This window comes from Hyaena hyaena, unplaced genomic scaffold, assembly GCF_003009895.1.
Source record: "Hyaena hyaena isolate Hyena2069 unplaced genomic scaffold, ASM300989v1 scaffold_1294, whole genome shotgun sequence".
Taxonomy (NCBI): Eukaryota; Metazoa; Chordata; class Mammalia; order Carnivora; family Hyaenidae; genus Hyaena; species Hyaena hyaena.
Genome location: NW_024081927.1, coordinates 38,083 through 57,696, shown reverse-complemented (window position 1 = coordinate 57,696; position 19,614 = coordinate 38,083). Strand labels below are relative to the sequence as shown.

General features: G+C 42.7%; 2 protein-coding genes across 8 annotated transcripts in view; both read right to left on the bottom strand.

Annotated features, from left to right (window-relative positions):
- EPB41L4A (erythrocyte membrane protein band 4.1 like 4A) overlaps positions 1-13,762 on the bottom strand; it is a 260,908-nt gene extending 247,146 nt beyond the window's left edge. For all 7 annotated transcript variants that reach the window (XR_005526708.1, XM_039223213.1, XM_039223216.1 and 4 more), the window contains exon 1: positions 13,566-13,762. Coding sequence is in view for 6 of the 7 variants with exons in the window: in XM_039223213.1 (XP_039079144.1) it covers positions 13,566-13,664 (99 nt within the window). In the remaining variant the exon portion in view is untranslated. The remainder of the gene's footprint in view (positions 1-13,565) is intronic.
- Positions 13,730-15,717, bottom strand: LOC120224975 (translation initiation factor IF-2-like). Its single transcript, XM_039223212.1, has 4 exons — positions 15,685-15,717; positions 14,847-15,264; positions 14,381-14,807; positions 13,730-13,988 (listed from the first exon to the last, which is right to left on the bottom strand). The coding sequence occupies exons 1-4, from the start codon at positions 15,715-15,717 to the stop codon at positions 13,745-13,747; spliced, it is 1,122 nt and encodes a 373-aa protein (XP_039079143.1). The 3' UTR covers positions 13,730-13,744.
- Between the last annotated feature and the right edge of the window lie 3,897 nt (positions 15,718-19,614).

Below are 19,614 nucleotides of genomic sequence, written 5' to 3'. Positions count from 1 at the left end.
ATAAAGATTTAATTTAAGGAGGAGGGTAGAGGGAGGGGCTGGGAACATGTGGGAGGAGATGGGATTGGCAGTAAACTTAAGTGATTTTCAATCAGCTCTGACCCCTTCCTTTATAATCAGCTCCCAGCCCTCCCCTCCTTGCATGCAGCAAAGAAACTGAGAAAATGACCAGATGGGAAACCAGGAGACAGGGTTCTTGGACCCTATGCTGGGCTCTGGCAAATCACCCCTCATTGGGCCCCTGTTCCCTCCCCTAGAGAATCAGAGGACTGGGTGGGACAATTCAGAATGTCCATGTCAGTGCTCTCTATTCTAAGTGAAACCCAGTCTGTTGTAATTCACACCATCTCTTACACATTCTCCCCCTGGTGTCTGCAGTGTTTTGTGGCAGCATCTTGGGGCTGCATGAAGTGAGGCCATGTGACCACACACAGGTTAGGTGCAGCGAATCAGGTGAAAAGAAAGAGTGGCTGGCAGAAAAGAACAAGGACAGGCAGAAACGAGTTTGTACAATAGATCTGCTCTGCTATGGCATTATCTAGATTCTAGACACTGGAGATGTTCTTCACCAAGGGAATTGCCTATTGCCAGCATATCTGTTGGGATTTTTCAAGTGTTTGAATACTACCAACTTTCAAATTGTGCGTTCCACACACAACTCTAAAGCATACCTGATGCCAGTTTCAATACCACTAAGATTTGCTACAATTGTCCTCAGTCGTGGGGTATGTTACTCTAATTCCAAAAAGCCATAGTTCCTTCCTAGGCTTGAACCTGCAATCCTGCTAGGAATCCTGGAAGTTCAGGGTTAAAAGGAAGTCACAAGGGTAGGGGAGGGTATGTGTGTTCAGAAGTAATTCTTCTAGGGGCGCCTGGGTGGCTTAGTCGGTTAAGCGTCCCACTTTCACTTAGGTCATGATCTCGTGGTTCGTGGGTTCAAGCCCCGCGTCCGGCTCTGTGCTGACTGCCAGCTCGGAGCCTGGAGCCTGTTTCGGAGTCTGTGGCTCCCTCTCTCTCTGACCGTCCCCTGCTCACGCTGTCTCTCTCTCTCCTAGAAATAAATAAAACATTAAAAAAATTTTTAAAAAAAGAATATTTAAAAAAAAAGAAGTAATTCTTCTAACCATCTACATCATATTCTTAGAAGGAAAACCTTGTAGAGCACGCTGCTCAGGACAAATTTCTAGCAATTTCTCACTATATTTCAAGGTAACAGATAAAATCCACATACCTATTTAAATATTAAGTCATCTAACAGGATACACCTTCACCTATCAAAACTAACAAAATTGGGGCACCTGAATGGTTCAGTCAGTTAAGAAGCTGACTCTTGATTTCAACTCATGATCTCATGGTTCATGAGTTTGAGCCCCATGTCAGGCTTCACACTGACAGTGCAGAGCCTACTTGAGATTCTCTCTCTGCCTCTCCCCCACATCACGCATGCCTGTACTCGCTCTTTTTCTCTCTCTCTCTCAAAATAAATAAACTTTAAAAAACTAACATAATTCTTCATAAAACATCCAAATGCCCTTTTTCTAGCCCTCTATCAAGTGGTTTACAGAAAGAGTATATAAGAATCAAAGGCAAATCCTTTATACACAATGTAAATACCAATAGTCAAAGGCTGCACAGAACAGTTTTTGGAAATCGAAATAGTCAACGAAGCTTTCAAGTTATAAAAGCAGTAGCTGTAACTTCGCTAAAACAATCCTTCTGTCAGCTCTTCAAATTCAACAAATATTTACTGAGTACCACCATGTGCCTGACACTCTTCCAGGTTCCTGAGGGTTTTATAGTGGATAAAACAGACAATGTTTCACTGTCCGCAGGAAGTTTACAGGATACTTTTCCAAGTATTATATATCAAATTTCTTTTGAAGGGAGTTCTCTGTGCCTCTTGGCCTTAGATGCCTGCTTCCTTCCCCAAATTAAGCAAGTTCTCTATAATTTGTTCAAATAAACCTTCTGTCCTTTTCTCTCACTCTTCTGGAACTCCTATGACATGGGTATTATTTTGTTTCATGGAATCACTTAGCTCTCTAATTCCCTCCTCATGGTCTAGTAATTTCCTTTCCCTCTTTTTTTCAGCTTCATCATTTTCCATACTTTTATCTTCTATTTCAGCTATTAATCTCCTCTGCTTCTTCCATCCTCGCTGCCACTGTATATAGTTTATTTTGCATCTCATTTATAGCATTTCTTAATTTTTTATGACTATTTCTTGGGTCTCTGATCTCTGCAGCAATAAATTTTCTGCTGTCTTCTACGTTTTTCTCAAGACTGCTATTAGTCTTATGAGTGTTACTCTAAATTCTTATTCAGATACATTATTTATATCTGTTTTGACCAATTCTCTGGCTATCATTTCTTCCTGGATTTTCTTTTGAGGAGAATTCTTCCATTTCATCATTTGGCTAGGTTTCTGTCTTTTAGGTGTTTTAATTGCTTGTTACGTGTCCTGCACCTTCGAGTACTGTAAAAGGGGTTATACACTGTCCAGCACCTGGAACTTCAGGAAGTGTTTTTGGAGTGTGTTGCATGCTCTCTATTGCTGTGTTTCCGCTACTCTATCCCACTGGTCAGTCCTCTGCACATATCAAATTTGCTTTAGCCCGGACTTTGCTAAATGACAAACACCTACCTTACTACGGAACTAATAAAGTAAGATGCATAAAAACAGGCATGTACATCAGTAGAATAGAATTGACAGTCTAGAAATTCATCTCCACTTTTACTGTCAATTGATTTTTTTCTAATAGTACCAAGACAATTCAATAAGAAAAAATAACCTTTCCAAATGAGCTAGGACAACTGGATATCCACAGATCTAGCTAGATCTATGAATCATGAACCTAAATATAAGAACTAAGGCTATAAAAGTCTTAGAAGAAAACACATGAGTAAATCTTCATGACCTTGCATCAGGTGATAGTGTCTCAGATATGACTCCAAAAGCACAGGAAACAAAAGAAAAAATAAATTGGGCTCCACCAAAATTAAAAGCTCTTGTACATGAAAGGACAAGAAAGTAAGTCAAAAGTAAAACAAAAACCCACAGAACGAGAGAAAACATTTCTAAACTAAGAGACTGATAAGTCTGATAAGAGACTTGTATAAAAAACATATATCTTTAAAAAAAACTTTATACTCAATATTAAAAAGACCACCCAAATTTTAAAACTTGGCAAAGAATGGACATTTCTCCAAGGAAGATATACAAATGGTCAATAAGCACATAAAAAGATGCCCAACTTCATTATTCATCAGGAAAATACAAATCAAAACCACAAGGGGGTAACACTTAACATCCAATAGGATAGTTACAATCAAAAAGACACCAACAAGTGTTAGTGAGAATGTGGAGAAATCCAGAACCTTATATATTGCTGGTAGGAATGTAAAATGGCACAACCATTATGGAGAACAGTTTGGCAGTTCTTCACAAATGTTACACCCAGCAATTCTACTCCTAGACATACACTCAAGAGAAATTAAAACATATGTCCACATAAAAGCTTGAACATGAATCTTCTCAGCAACTTTATTATACTAGCCAAAGTCCATCAACTAATGAATGGATAGAGCATATCCATACAGTAGAATGTTACTCAGCAATAAAATGGCATGAAATGATACATTAGGATGAACCTTAAAAACATTATGCAAAGTGAAGGAAGCCAGTCACAAAAGACCATATATTACATGAACCCATTTCTATGAAATGTCCAGAGTATGCAAATCAACAGGGACAGAAAGATTAGTGGTTGCCTAGCTGTAAGGGGGAGGGGGGTGAGGGTGGGAAGGTTAGAAAGAAATATGGAGTGGACTGCTACTAGTATGAGGTTTCTTTCTGGAGTGATGAAATGTTCAAAAATTGATTGTGGTAATGGTTGCACAACTCTGTGGATATATGAACTGCACACTTTAAATAGGTGAATTATATAGTGTGGGATTTATATCCTAAAACTCATTAAAAAAATTAAATTAAGAAATTATGGAGTCAAGCAGGTACACTATATGTACCCAGGGAAGGAATTTAAACCTGAGCTGTAGAGGTCAAGGTGAGAAAGACCACCCTGCAGCCAGTCACAAGGGGTTAATGCTGGAGACAAGACAGTGGTGAGAAGGTTATTGTAACTATCCAGTTGACAACTGAGAAGGGTCTAAACTAGGGCAGGAGCAATGTGAGGAGGAGAAACAGGTCTGAAAGATGTTCTGGAGGTGGGAATTCCAATGCCTGGATGGATGTGGAAATTTAAGGAGAGCACGTGTGCCAGAATCCTGACTCAAAGGATAGAGTAAACACTATAGTGGCCAACAGTACCCATAACTCCCTCCTTCCTTCCTGACTGGGCCTCTCCCCCATGAGGTCACTTGCCTCAGGGAAACTGATTCTACCCCACCCGGCCCTATGGAGGATATGGCCCCTCAAAGGTTATCCCATTGCCATTATCGCTCAAGAATGACCACAAAACTCCTTCTGCTAAGAAGACACAAGAGAAAGTCTGCTGGGGGACTTCTGGAAGAAGTGCCTTCTCCTAAAGGATAGGCTACCTCTACTCCTATCTCACATACTGCCATGTACGATTATCATCACCACAAACATCTGCTACTATCTGCAGATGACACGTCCTCCCAAGATGTCAGAGCACAGAGAGAAGCTGGGACCCTGATGTCACCAACCCACCCTCAACTCCTCTCCTTGCCCCCCAGATTCCCTGTTAGGTGAGCAAATACATTTCCTCTCAGTTTGCAATGGGATCTCTGTAACAAGAAACTAAAGCATCTTAACTGGTAAAGACCAAGTGTGGTCTCATTCACCAAACTAGGCAGCACAGAAGGAGCAGGGCTGGAGGGAGCGGAGCGGTGGTGATGATGGGTGTAAGCACCTAGTGTGATGCCCACTGAAGTAAAATCAGGTGAGAGGAGGGAGGTCTGGCCTAGGGGTATGGACACAGAGTTTCAGCCTTCCAGTGGTAGCTGAGGCAATACGAGTAGAAAGAGATCTGACAGATCACTGGTATCTATAAATACGGACCACGCTATTCCCCAATTTCTAACCACCATCCACACCCCTCAGAGAGCCAGCATCACTTTGGGCAGGAACAGGGGGTTAGACACCACAAACTGGAATTCAGAAATAAATTTATTAGCAAATAATAGACCATGCATAATAATAACTATCATTTATTGAGCACATTTTAATCCTATGTGCCTAAAATTTTTTCTCAAATTCTTACAGTCATCCAGCAGCTATCATGCCTCCCAGCTTACAGATGAGGAAACAGAGCCTCGTTCCAGGGAAGAGTTACGCGGCCAGTCACAGGGCAGAGCAGGGTTTGAACATAGGGTGGGGGTGGGGAGAAGGGAGAGGCTGAAGGTGGTCACACAGCATCCAGGTTAGAAGCCTGGTTCAGGTGTGACACGTGAGGGCCGTGACTATGCTGGGAGCAGTGAGAATGAGAAAAACCAATTTTGACAAGTGACATTTAAGGTGGCAGAGGCTCCAAGACTGCCTTTCAAACTCAGTTCTGAATGAAGACCAAGGTGGGACCCGAATCTCAAACAGTCTTTGTGGGCTGGCCCAGGAACCTGACCCTCGCTATGGCCCATTTGTCTGGAAAGCTGTATTCTGGGACACCACTGCAACAACGTTGGGGACCTCTGGCATCATTAACTGTGCTTTCTCAGGTGCTCACAAATATCATTTCCAAACAGTCTGTTCCTACATTTGGTTCTCAGTTTGGTCTTGGTCAGCTAATTCCTCCCCCACCATCTGACCTTTTGGTTATTGTCCATGGGGGCTAGGGCTCAGCACTTCTTGGTCTGCCTTGCCTACAGCCATCTCCCTTGTCCTCAGTTCCTCTTGGCATGTCAATACCCTCAAAAACAAACTTCTCACACATTTGGAAGCCACTGCTAGGCCCTTTCATGTCTTCAGCGATCATTAGGAAAGCCTCTGAGGGAGCCATCTCAGCCTTTGGGGAATCTCCTAGCTAAGTGTTTAGTAAGAATAATGGACTAACAATAGGCAACACTAAGGAACAGTGGCTGTTCCACTTTAAAAAAAAAAAAAAAAAAAGCAAAAAATCAAGAACTACATACATAGCTGAGAGGGCACAGGAATTCAATCTACATTTTTTAGAACATTTTAGGTACAGACTCACCAAAGTGTAGTTAACAGGCCTTTCAAGTAATATACTAAACTGGCTGGTTCCTGACCTTAACACACCTAGGCTATACCTAAACAAGTGATGCCTGGTTAATCTTAATACGTAAAGCTTAGAAACACATCTTGTGATGTGGAAGAAAATGGCAGTTACTCATTACAACCCAAAGCAGGCTGATGAGGAGTGTTAGGTATGAGCTATACTTGAGGCTGAAATATTGGAGACAGTGCTCAGCCAAAGCAGTCAATCCCAGAGAAGCTGGAGGGGCATGGTAAATCTGACCTCCGACTTGTCATGTTTATACCTGGTCTGCAGAAAAACACTGTGTACAGGAATGAAAACCTCAGCATTTGTCATAAAAACCCAATATTTGGGGTGCCTGGGTGGCTCAGTCAGTTGAATGTCTTACTCCTGACTTTGGCTCAGGTCGTGATCTCACAGTTTGTGAGACTGAGCCCTGTATCGGGCTCTGGGCTCTGCCCATGGGGCCTGCTTGGGATTCCCTCTCTCTCCCTCCTCTGCCCCTCCCCTGCTTGCTCTCTCTCTCTCAAAATAAATAAAACATTTTAAAAAACCTAATATTTGACTTATTGACACCATCTGTGCCAGTAAGCCTTAGAGTGGTGTCAGATTAGGTTTATGTGGCTTCAAGGGTATAACAGGTGGTATGGCAAGATTAAAAATTACAGGGGCCCCTGATTGTGTAAACCCACACCGTGCAACCAACTATGTCCTCACATGGCTTACAGAATAGGGGACAAGAAAAAGTAACTGATGTGTGAGAATCTATCTTCCACTCTCAAAACATGCCCCTCTTCCAAAAGACTCTCAAGTTGGAAGCAGAAAGTTGAGGTGGTTTTTTTTTTAAATTTTTATTTATTTCTAGGAGAGAGAGAGAGAGACAGCGTGAGCAGGGGAGGGCCAGAGAGAGAGGGAGTCACAGACTGAAACAGGCTCCAGGCTCCGAGCTGGCAGTCAGCACAGAGCCTGACGTGGGGCCTGAACCCACGAACCGTGAGACCATGACCTAAGCGAAAGTCGGACGCTCAACCGACCAAGCCACCCAGGCGCCCCAGAAAGTTGAGTTTTTTAAAAATAAAGAGAGACAGAAAGACATAACACTAACCTCTATGATACAAAAAGGGAATGATTTGGATTTTCTGAAAAGGCCACTCATCAGCTGTTGAGTGTGCTGCATGCATTCAGTCCACTGCACCATCTCATTTTCCACCCATTATCAATATAAAAATTAGAGTACCTTGGCAACAGACTTTTCACAGGAAGGTTTACTTTATTCTGGGATCTTTTCTAGTAGAAATAAAATGGCAAAGGAAACTCATTATCCATAAGATTTCAATGTGCTCTGTTCCAGCTGTAACACTCCTTTCAACCCTCTATTCAAATGACAGTTAATAAGCATCTACCGCATGAAGTGTATAGCTCTAGCTGCTAGGGGACCACACACAGGTAGCTCATAGACTACTGGAGGAGACAGATATATCCAGAAATAATGTGTGCAATGCAGTAAGAGCTGTTACAGGGCTTATGTGAGGCCAGGACTAGCACTTAAGTCTCCCTGGTCGGCCTGGTCAAGTTGAAGGCTTCCTGGCAAGTGGGACACTTGATTCAAGTTTTAAAGGATGAATCCAGAGGAGTGTATACTTAGGGAAAGGTAAAAGGACACACCACTCATTAGAAATCCAATGTCTTGAAAGGCAAGAGAGTCTGGTACATGTGGAAAAGTGAGCATTTCTGTGTACCCACAGAGCAAGTCATTTAGGTAGGCATGCAGAACTGCTAAAGGTCTAGCTGAGGTAGGGTGCTAATGTCAACAATGAAGTTTGGGATTTATGTGTTTTGCCCATCAGGAGACATTTGGCAACAGCTGGGGATATTTTTGGTTCTCATGAATGGGCAAGAGTTGCTACAGGCATCTAGTGGGTAGAGGCTAGGAATACAGTTATCCCACAGTGGACAAGAAAACCTCCCACAACAAAGAACTGTCTAGTCCTACACTGAGATACAAGTTGGCACAAACTATCAGAGAAGAGTTTCCCATTTTCTTTGTAACTGTCTTAATAAAAGTAACTGCTGTCCATGTGGCTGATCGAAAGAAGAGTCTGGATGTTTGTATCTACAATTTAGATTTAACTTTATCACCTGTGGTCAGGTGATAATTATTATCTGCTGTGGTCAGAATGCTGGTATGCCTCTAAAATCCATTATGTTGGAAACCTAACCCCTAAGGCATTAGGAGTTGGGGCCTTCAAAATTACTACTATTGCAGAAGAGGGCCAATAAAGCTCCGTAGCCCCTTCTGCCATGTGAGGATACACAACAAGTCTTTCACCCAGAAAAAAGCCCTCACCTGACCATCCCGGACTATGAGAAATAAATTTCTTTTGTTTATAAGCCACCCAGTCTATGGTACGTGTTATAGCAGCCCAAATGGGCAAAGGCACCACCCACGCTCAAAAGCAACAACATTATTATTATTATCATCATCATCATCATTATTACTTTTAGTAGACTGTGTCCAACCTGGGGCTTGAACTCATGACTCCAAGATCAAGTCACAGGCTCCTACAACTGGGCCAGCCAGGTCCCCCCTAAAAGCTCTGCATTAGTTGAAGTTCAGTTCAAATCAGTTCAAGTTTAACATTACAGAATTCAAGAAAAATTATATTAAAAGGACTAAAAAAAAAGTGCGGTCCACCAAAAACCAAGAAAATTAGAAGCACTTGGAGAACAAAAGACATCAGCTGCTGGAAGTAACCAACAATGCTTCTCCCCTCAAATTACTTACAAATCACTTTCAAGCCATGGATGATAAATGCTATTTTCAACAATTTTTTTTCAAGGAAAAAAAAAACTTATTGGGGCGCCTGGGTGGCTCAGTTGGTTAAGCGTCCAACTTGGGCTCAGGTCATGATCTCACAGTTTGTGGTTCGAGCCCCGCGTCAGGCTGTGTGCTGACAGCTCAGAACCTAGAGCCTGTCTTCAGATTCTGTGTCTCCCTCTCTCTCTGACCCTCCCCTGCTCATGCTATCTCCTCTCTCTCTCTCTCTCTCTCAAAAATAAATAAAACATTAAAAAAAATTTTTTAACTTATTATAAAATTGAGGGGGTGTTTACAGTTTGGGAATCCTGATAAGGTTGTACTGTAGAAACGAAATTTACTAAGAAAGTAGAACTTATGTACTCTCAACAATAACAGTAATTACGTGAGGTTAACGGATGTGTTCATTACCTCAGTGGTGGGATGGTGAGAATCCTTTCACAACTTATATTCTATCAAATCATGTTGTACACCTTAATTTCTATTTGTCAATGATACCTTAATAAAACTGAAAAAAACTTTGAATCATTTTAAAAACAAAAAGAGTTTTTCAAGGAGGATTTATGTAAGAGTTCATCTTAGATACAACATGGGCATCCTACTGGAATTTCAGAAACCAAGATGCAGTGTCAGTGAGGGGTACTTCTGACCCAGTCACATCTAATGTACCAACCAATTAAGACCCACAGCCAATCTCACATTAACAGTAATGTTGGCGTAAGATTACTTGCTTCAACTTACATTTATCAGGTCCCTGACTCTGTATCATACAAGGCTGATGTTAAAAGATACAAGTATTTCCCTATATACTTAAGATGATTTATGAAGAAGCACTACTGCTTTTCACTGTCTTCCCAATCTTCTTAGACGTTTTCCTCACCAGCCCAAATGGAATAAAAATTACAATTCTTGGTAACCGAGCGTCTCTACCTTCTGTTTTTCTAGTTTATTAGGAAGTTTCTGATAGAAGCATCAAAATTGACTCATAATACTCCCTCAGAAACCTCAGGATGATTAGGAGGGAACTTCATTTAAAAGTTAATGGTAAACTGTACACTTCAACTGTGTGAGACTGCATATCTCAATAATGCCTTTAAAAAAAAAACTTAATGGTATTTCCATCTTGCTGTCATACTGGTTTCATTAATTTAGTCAAATACAACAAGGGAAAAATGAGCACCTCAATGTTTATTACATTACTGCTCAGAGCACAACAGCCTCGCTGAAACAAAAATATTAATCCAGTTCATATTTGCAGCAGCAATTTTGAGGACTAAATTTATAATCAAACCTTGTGATGTGTTTTTCCCTGAAAATCTTTTGCTAATCAAATGTCAACTTATACCAGTAGTTTGAGTCACAATCCCATTTTGCTCTCTCAGAGAAAAGAAAGATCTCTACCTCCCCCAGCACAGAAAACGACCAAGGGATATAACAAAAGTTTCCCTAACAAACATTACTCAAAAAAACCAAAAGACCAACCACAGCAGAAATGCTTACTTAAATAAACAACAGAGATAGCAGCAGAGAACAAACAGCTAAAAGCTATTGTGTGGGGGTCAACACACCACCAACAGCTTTCAGTTTATATAAACCCAGGTTCTTAAATCTTGGAAAGGGCTCAACCTGCAAACTGCATGCCAAAGACTTCCTGCTTATCAAGATGAGGTTACCTCTAAAACAAGAAGCAAATTTCTACATAACGTTAGTATGAATACAAATATATTAGGTTTTATTTCTTTTTAACAGAAAATTATTTTCTATTTAAATGCTATTGACATAATAGCTGACATAAAAGATGTGCAACTATTGTCTCAAAGCTGAAGTGCCCTTCCATGGGGACAAACACATCAATTTTTTTTCTTGTCGATGAAAGACTTTGATCTAAGTTGCAGAAAATCACTTCATAACTAACCTTGTAAAGTGGTGCTTAATAAACAAATCCAGAAAGTGTTTTTCAAAATGGCACACAGAAAAACGTTTTACCACACTTCTCTCGTATTTCTTCTACTTAAATTTACTATGATTAATCTTTTTTAAACTCACAATGCATTATTATAACAGTAATACAAGTAAATTCTTAAGTGACTAAGAATCAGTAAAATTCCTTCCATGAAAGAATGAAATTGGTGCATAATTTTGATGCAAAATTAATGGTCTTCATTTCATTTGAGATAGAACATGGAAAAGGGTCACCTTAAATGTTAGGAAATAGCTTTTAAAAATAAAAAGATTTTTCTATTTTAATTTCAGGAGGGAAATGGGCGAAATGATGTCATATGCTTAATTTTGACTTTAATTAACGATAATAAAAGTTTTCAAGTGTGCTCTCCCGGGGGAAACACTGTAATAGTAGTTACTGGCTATTTCATTTACGTTTTAGTTTTACCATTTCACTCACAACTAAAGTAGGAATTAAAAAGAAAATGCCAAGTATGTACAGAATAATAATACACACATATCCATTGCTGTTCGTACATTATTCCATTTATAAATACACATATGTGTTTAATTTAGTACATACCACAAGGAGATAGGTGCTTAACACATGCATTTAATGGTAGCCTGGTAGTTACAGATAATGTGGTTAACTTCAGCAGACAACATCTGTGTTACACATATGGCCATCAAAATAATTGTGGCATGCTTTTGTGACACTGAAAGAGGCCAAGCCTGTTGCAAAATGATTACTTCCAACAAAAGCCTGCTTAAATTATTGTTTAGTTAAATGGCATAGATCCAAAATAACAGCATTATAAAGTTTCTATTGCCTTTGAATCACTCACCAATTTTCAACATATTTGTAAAACAAGATAAGCACCATCAGGTTATAAAAAATAATTATGGATCAGGATTTTTTTATTCATGTTTCTTTGACAAAATTATTCCATTTGATCCCAAGTCTTGGCTGCTGTCTTGACAGAATAATGTACACGTTCCACAGCTGACAGGGATATGGCTTTCATGATTAAATAGGAAGCTCACACTCCAGATGACTTTATAGACTTTGCACTTCAGAAAGATTTCTTTGTTGTTTTAGTATCAGATCATCTGTTATCTTTTTCTAATGGTTTCTTTCCCTAAGCCAAAGAGAATCTATGTATTATCAAAAATGTATGATATTTTTTAATTTTTACCTATTTGCACAGTACAAAGAATGTTAAATCATCTTGAAAAGTTCTTTTCCTGATTTCATGGGGGGGGGGGGCGGAACGTAAAGAAAAGGTGAAAATATAAAATATGAAACACCTTTTTCCAAGAGTCTTTTCCTGGCTTTTAAAGGAAACACCTAACGAGGACATGATTGACTTAGGCTTTTTATAATACTGGGAAACAATGCTCAAAACCTTTCCTAAAGGAAGGGTTAACTTTATCTTGCAGCTTTAAATGATAATTTTTGCCCCCCATCTCCTGCAGAAGAATGACACCTGTGAAACTAGAATTCTGTGCAGCAACAGTAACTCTGGTGTGCATAAAGCTATGTAAAAACTGATTCACACAAGGAAATGCCCAGGGCCTACGCCATGAGGATTAACTTCTGACATACAAGACTAGAAGAGGGCACCGGTAGCTTGAACTTCTTTCTCAGACCTCCCGGATTACCGGCATGGAAGGTGGGGGACAATAGTGGGGGAGGGGAGGGCGGTAGCCTCTGACCAGGCTCAGCTGCTAACGTTATTTAAAAAGCTCCCATGATTTAAATATGGAGAAAGATAAACAAAACAAAACGTTCTGAATTCCGATCACCTTTGGGTAGCTACGTGGTTGCAAGAGCAAAACAAGCGCGCAGGCGCGTCGGTCAGGTTGTCAACCATAAACATAAGAACTCTTCAAAATTAAGGAAGTGGATCTCTGCAATTCCCCACAGCCTTTTTTTGGGGGGGAGGGGGGGTGGCGGGGATTCTCTAGGTTAATAGTAGTGATTGCATTGTAATGACCTACAGACAGACGCAAAGTTATTTACCGAGTCGCTTTGAGAGATGTTTACTTAAATGTGAGGATAAAACCAGTTCGCTTGTGGAACTGGAAATTATCTTCCGTCCAAACGTAGCATTACTCAACTACAAACCTAGGCAACACAATCCCAGCCACCCAGTAAATGTGTTTCTGCGAGTGAACCAGATTGCTTCCCCAATGACACTAACAGAAAAAAGCCTCAACAAAGCCACGGGAAATCGTGCCTTCGACACTGTACGCAGCCTGTATATTCAGGTCTGCGCCTCTTTGGAGCTGCGGGGGCCTTACACGCTTAGGGGAAGAAACCGGTGCTGGGAAGAGTTCTGGTCTCAGTTGCAGGGCTGTGAGTTGCAGCTGAGAGCCGACGAGCGGACTGCCCTTTGAGACGTGCAACTTACTTCCCTTTACGAAGGGACCCGAAATGAATCCACCCCGACACGTCCACGCGCAATCTGAGCGCAGGGCAGCTGCGGCTGCCTCCCACCGCGCAGAGAGCAGCCGCCGGCCGAGACCCGTGACAGCCCTCAGACAAAGCCTCGGACCCCTGAGCCCGCCCGGCTGCCGACGCCCGGAACACGCCCCCGCCCCGCGCCTACCTTGATGCCCTGCTGCTGGGTGGTGAGGGTTAACTTGGATTCATTCAGAAGCAAAACTTCGCAGTAAAATTCTTCCGGAACAGCGCAGAAGCAGCCCATGTCGGCTGTGGCCGTCTCCAGCCAGGAGAGAAAGCTGCGACCCAGGCGCCGAGCCGCCCCCTCCCCTCAAGCGCGAGGCATTAATGTATTGTCCGCGCCGTGGCCAGGGCGAGGGGACCGGTGCCCGGCGAGGTCCAGGGCCGCGAGGACGAGCCGCCCGGCGCAGGCTGGAGGCAAGAAGGGCGGAGAAGCCCGGGAGTCAGCGCCCGGGAGCCGCCGGGGAAGCGCCGGCGGAACTGAGCGCTGAGGGCGGCGGCGCGTCCCCGCGCATCCTGCGGCTCCGGCTCCTCCGAAGGCGGGGGCGCCGCGGCCCCTCCCGCAGTCCTGGGGACGACAAAAGTCGCCTGGCAATGGGGGCAAGAAGCGGGAAACGGGGGTATGCGAGCTCGAGGCCCTCCCCAGACGAGGAAACCCCTGGGAGCTGCGCAGCCCCCTCCGCCTGCGCCCGGCCGGAGTGCAACCGCGACTCCCGGCCTCCTTCCCCTGCGGGGTGCCCTGAGGGCTCCCACTTCCAGCTCCGACCGCACCCCGCAGCCCCCAGTCTGGCCCGCCGATTGGGGAACCCTCGGCTGTTCCTTTGTGTCAGGGGTACCCGCGACGTCCCAGTCCCACTGCAGGGCCAGTGGCGAGGGTCGTCACTCAGTCTGCCTCGGCCACCCCAAGCCTCGGGCACGCAGAACCCCGACGAGTGTCGGAAAGGGCAGCGGGCTCCTTACCAAGAAGACCGGCGAGTGCAAGTCAGCTCGTGGCGGGACGCGGCTCCCGTCCGGGGACCGCGGAACTCATCACGGGGGGTTGTGTGTGGCCAAGTTGAAGCCGGTCCTGCGAGAACGTCTTGCTGTGGCGGCGGAGTGCCGCTCTTCCGGGATTTCCAGAGAAGTGGGGAGTCAGAGGGCTCGCGGGCGCGCCGGCGGTCGGGGAAGCGGGCGCCCAGGCTGGGAAAGCGCCGGCGGGCTGGCGGGGGTGTGCCCTGGGCGCGCAGGCCGCGGCGGCTCCCGGGAAAGTTCTCTTCGCTGCGCGAGGGGTGGCGCCCTGGGCGGGAGCAGCCCAGGTGCAGCTGGGCCGGGACCGGGTGTCTGCGGAGAGCCCTGGAGCGGACCGGGGGCCCAGCGGCCGGGAAGGGGCGCCCCTTCCGGGCGGCGTCTCATCTAAGAGCGGAAGGCGGAGCAGAGGTGGTCCAACGGCGAGGTGAGGGCAGGTCCGCACGGAAACCGACGCGCAGCATCCGGGCCGCCCTGCTTCTCGGAGCCCTGATCCTGATTGCTGTGGCTGTTTCCCGGGGAGACCGGAGGTTGGCTCTAGGAAGGCCGGGCGCAGTTCTGCTCGGACCCTGGCGTTCGGCGCTCCGAGTCCCACGCCCTCCGCACGGCGGGCCGTGTCCGGGACTGGCGGGCACAATAGCTCTGAGGCTGCAGTGACCCCTGGTGGGTCCTCGAGTCCGTGCACGAGCAGCCGAGGCTGAGCGCCGGGATGAGGCCGGGCCCCGCTGGACTTCGGGAGCAGGTGCAGTCTGTGCTCTCCAGCGGGAAACCAGCAGCGAGTTAATGCGAGTGGAGAAGACGTGGCCCAGGTTTGACGGTAGGCCTCCCAGAAAACTTCCCTACCTTATATTGAGCGTTAGAAAGAGCAACAGCTTTGGCATCAGACATAGTTTTGAGTTCTCTCCTCTGCCGCTTATAAACTAGGTGGTCAAAACTCAAAATTGCTTAAAACCTAGGACTTCAGTAACTTAAAAAAATTTAAAGAAAAAAATCAGTAGATGGAAATGAACAATTTGCAACTTTGGAAGGAGTTTCCTTCCGCAGGGATTTACCAGAAAGGACCCTCTAAGGCTTCTCCGTTCCTGTTATCTCAGCCCCTTCTAAACATGAATTAGCACAAGCCCCAAAGTGCAATAGATATAACCCTCATGTTTAGTATGAACTTTATATAAAGCTAAGAACCAAACCCTGTTGTATCTTACAAGCCTTCTGTGAAATTGAATTCCTAATCAAATTCTGTGTCCAACTTTGGGTTGTACTGTCAATGTTATGCCTGACATGAGCTGACCCATTATTTCGAATTTTAGCGTCTTTACTTCAGGAGGCTTTTCTGTAACAGAACGTTCCTGACATAAGTTACCAAATGTAATTGAAAGGCTTCATAACAGACTTTCATTCTTTACCACAATATCCAACAGGGTCACCTGTGCTTGCAAAAGCAAAAGATAAAGCTCAAGTGTAATGACTTGTTTTCCAGTTTTGAGTTACGTCCTTTGAATTTGTTTTGTTCTGGTTTTGTTTTACCTCCAATGGTAATGGAAAGGCTAGGGGCTTGAGGTGGGGGCAAGGATTCTGTTCCAGGCCTCTCACAAGGGAAAGTACAAAGCTGTGAAGTCTTATACATATGACAGCCCTTTCGGAGTGAAGCATTTTCTTTTCCATTTCTTTGTGAAAGATTGGAGAAAAGAAAAACAATCTATTTAACACAAAGTTGGAGTGTCCTAGACATAATAGAAGATACCACATGTTGTTTTCTTTTTTAAAATCGCCTTATTGAGGGGCGCCTGGGTGGCTTAGTCGGTTAAGCGTCCGACTTTCGCTTAAGTCATGATCTCGCGGTTTGTGAGTTCGAGCCCCGCGTCGGGCCCTGTGCTGACTGCCAGCTCAGAGCCTGGAGCCTATTTCGGAGTCTGTGTCTCCCTCTCTCTCTGACCCTCCCCTGCTCACGCTGTCTCTCTCTCTCTCTCTCTCTCTCTCCTAGAAATAAAATAAAACATTAAAAAAATAAATAAAACAGCCTTATTGAGCTGTAATTGGCATACAGTAAACTGCATATATTTAAAGTTTACAGTTTGATAAGTTTGACATGTGTATACATGAAACTACTGCTACAATTAAGCTAGCAAACATATTCATCACCCCTAAAGTTTCCTCGTGTACCTTTATAATTTTTTTCTCTCATTCCTCACCACATCTCGCCTCCCAGGCAACCACAGATCTGCTTTCTGTCACGTTAGCTTATCTGCATTTTCTAGACTTTTCTATGAATAGGATAATAGTGTCAACGTTTTTTTAAATCTGGTCTGTTTCATTCAGCATAATTGAGATTTATCCATGTTGTTGTATTATACCAGCAGTTCATTTGTATTGCTCAGTAGTATTCCTTAGCATGTGTATACCACAATTTGTTTATCCGTTCATTTGTGCGGTTTTCAGTTTTTTACTATTACAAATAATACAAATATGACAAATCCTGCTGCTATAAGGATTGTACCTGTCAGCTCAGGCCACCATAACAAACTGCCACCACAGATTGGGTGGCTTAGACACCAGACACTTTCTTATAGTTCTGGAAGCTGGTAGTCCAAGATGAGGTGCTGGCATGGTTGCTTACTGGTAAAATCTTTCTTCCTGGCTTATAGATGCCTGTCATCCCACTGGGTGATCACATGACCTCCTCTTTGTTGGGAGGCCTGGGAGTTAGCACAAGCCTACAGTGTCTCTTCTTATAAAGACACTAAACCTATCATATTAAGGCCTCACCCTTATGACCTCTTTTAACCTTATTACTTCATTATAGGCCCTGTGTCCAAATACAGTCACATTGGGGGTTAGAGCTTCAATATAAATATTTGGAGAGGACATAGTTCATACCATACCAAGGATCTCTGTCTTCGTATAGACATGTGGTTTTATTTCTCTTGAAATAAAAAAGAGTAGACTAGTTGGATCGTAAGATCTACAAATAGCAAATGAGCACATGAAAAGATGTTCAACATCATTAGTCATTAGGGAGATGCAAATTAAAATTACCGTAAGACACCACTACAGGCCTTATAGAATGGCTACCATACCACCATTCCAATGTCAGTAAGGATGCAAAACAGTTTGAATTCTCATACACTGCTGGTACAGATGTAAGACGGTACAATCACTCTGGATAATGCTTTGACAGTTTTTTAAACAGTTGCACATATACCTTCCACAGGATTTTAGAGGAGGACTTTCTCTGCCTAGCCAGAGAAACAAATTAACAAGATACTATTCAAACACATTTTCCCCCAGGAAAATAGTGTAGTTTTCAACATGTGCATAACATAATACAGTTTATTGAAAGCCTTTGATCTCTTTTCAGAGATTTTTTAAGAAAAATACTTTCTTTGGTCAAGATGACATTTTGTCATAATAAGCCTATGTAGATGAGCCAAATGACAAACAAGTTCATAGTAGATATAATATTATGGAAATATGTAGACCATCTGTGAAGGACTGCAGGAACTTCCATCCTAGAAGAAGCAATTTCACTCTACATGGAGCATGCCTCTACCCCTTGCTGAAACATGCACTTCAAAATGCCAGACAGAATTCTTTTAAAAGCGCTATATTCCTTTTAGGAAGGTGTCTTTAAACAATCCATGTCTTTCTTCATCTTTTTGACTTTTACATTTTCCAAACTTCAGAAAGTTAACTGTGATATGCAAAAGGAAAAAACACCTTAAAAACATTGACAGTAAATAATTTACTAACTTAACTACCCAAAAACAGTGCAGCAGAATCACCAGGAAGGCTTGTTATAAATATAGATTGCTGGCTCCACCCCCAGAGTTTCAGATCTGGTACGTCTGAAGTAGGTCCTAAAATTTTGCATTTTTAACAGATTCTCAGGTGATGCTTATGGTGCTGGTTGAGAACCACCGCTTTAGAGCTTATCTCTCCAATAGATAATCATAGTTGGTCCTAATTACCTATAAATAATTTTTTCAAGGGGATAGCTTACTCTATACCTCCCTATTAATCTATCCCATCCATCAAATAATGCCTGTCAAAGAAAAGAGTATTGAAGACCCTGCCAAGTGGTTACATCAGAAAGAGTAGTTTTTAAGGAAGATAAATATCCCTGTTTTCGTTTTGACATACTACTGCCTATTCTATTTAAACACCTTACTCATTTTTCTTTCTAATATAGAATGTGCTCAGGCACATCCCGTTTTTAAGACCATCCTGCTTTCTGACTCACTTCATATGTATGTCACTAACCAGCTATTCTCTTCTACTAAAGCCTTAGATCCTATTTACTGAAATGCCTCAAGGGTGTTACCCACATTTCAAGAGAAGTCATCTCCTAAGACAACAATCTAAGCTGTTTCTTCATCTTTGTGATCTCCATATAAATGTTCTTTGGGGGTTACTGAAAATCCTTACTTTGCAGTTTTTAATCCTTGTTGGTAAATGCATTGATATGACTTTTATTTAGTTTAAATGGTTTGGAACTTTCACTCTGAAAATACCCTAGTTTCCCTTTCATTGCTCATATGTATACTATCAAAAAAAATGCTAGTGGGAGAGCTGGTTGATAAGTCTAGTCCCATTGGGGACTTTTTTTTTTTTTTTGAGTCTTTTAGACAACTGATTAACATCTTTGTCTATTGGATTGAGAGAGATCCCAAGATGGCCAAGAGTGGGGGTAAAAAGGGTACTTTGGTACATTGTTGGTGTAGTTGTAAATTGACTCAGGCTCTCTGGAGTGCAATCTGTCATAAGCATAGTACTTTAAACATGTGTACGCTTTGAACCAGAAATTCGGCATCTAGGAATTTATCCTCATCAAAAAGCAGACACAGATATATGTAGAAAGGTATTTACTATAGCATGTTTATAATATTAAAGCTCTTTCAACAATCCACATGCTCAATAATAGGGAGTTGTTACATTTAATTCTAGTGTATGTGTCTAATAGAGTTCCCAGCAGCTGTTAGAAAAGATGAAATGGATGTATATAAACTGACATGGAAAATTATCCAAGGTACACAGTGAGACCAAAAAAAAAAAAAAGAAGAAAGAACAGCTTATATAATAGTGCATATAGAAAGGTCCATTTCTGTTTGCTTTTAAAAGAAAGTTTGGATTTTTTTATAGTGACCATGAATTAATTTAAATGAAAATAGATTTTATATTAAATAAAAGAAGGG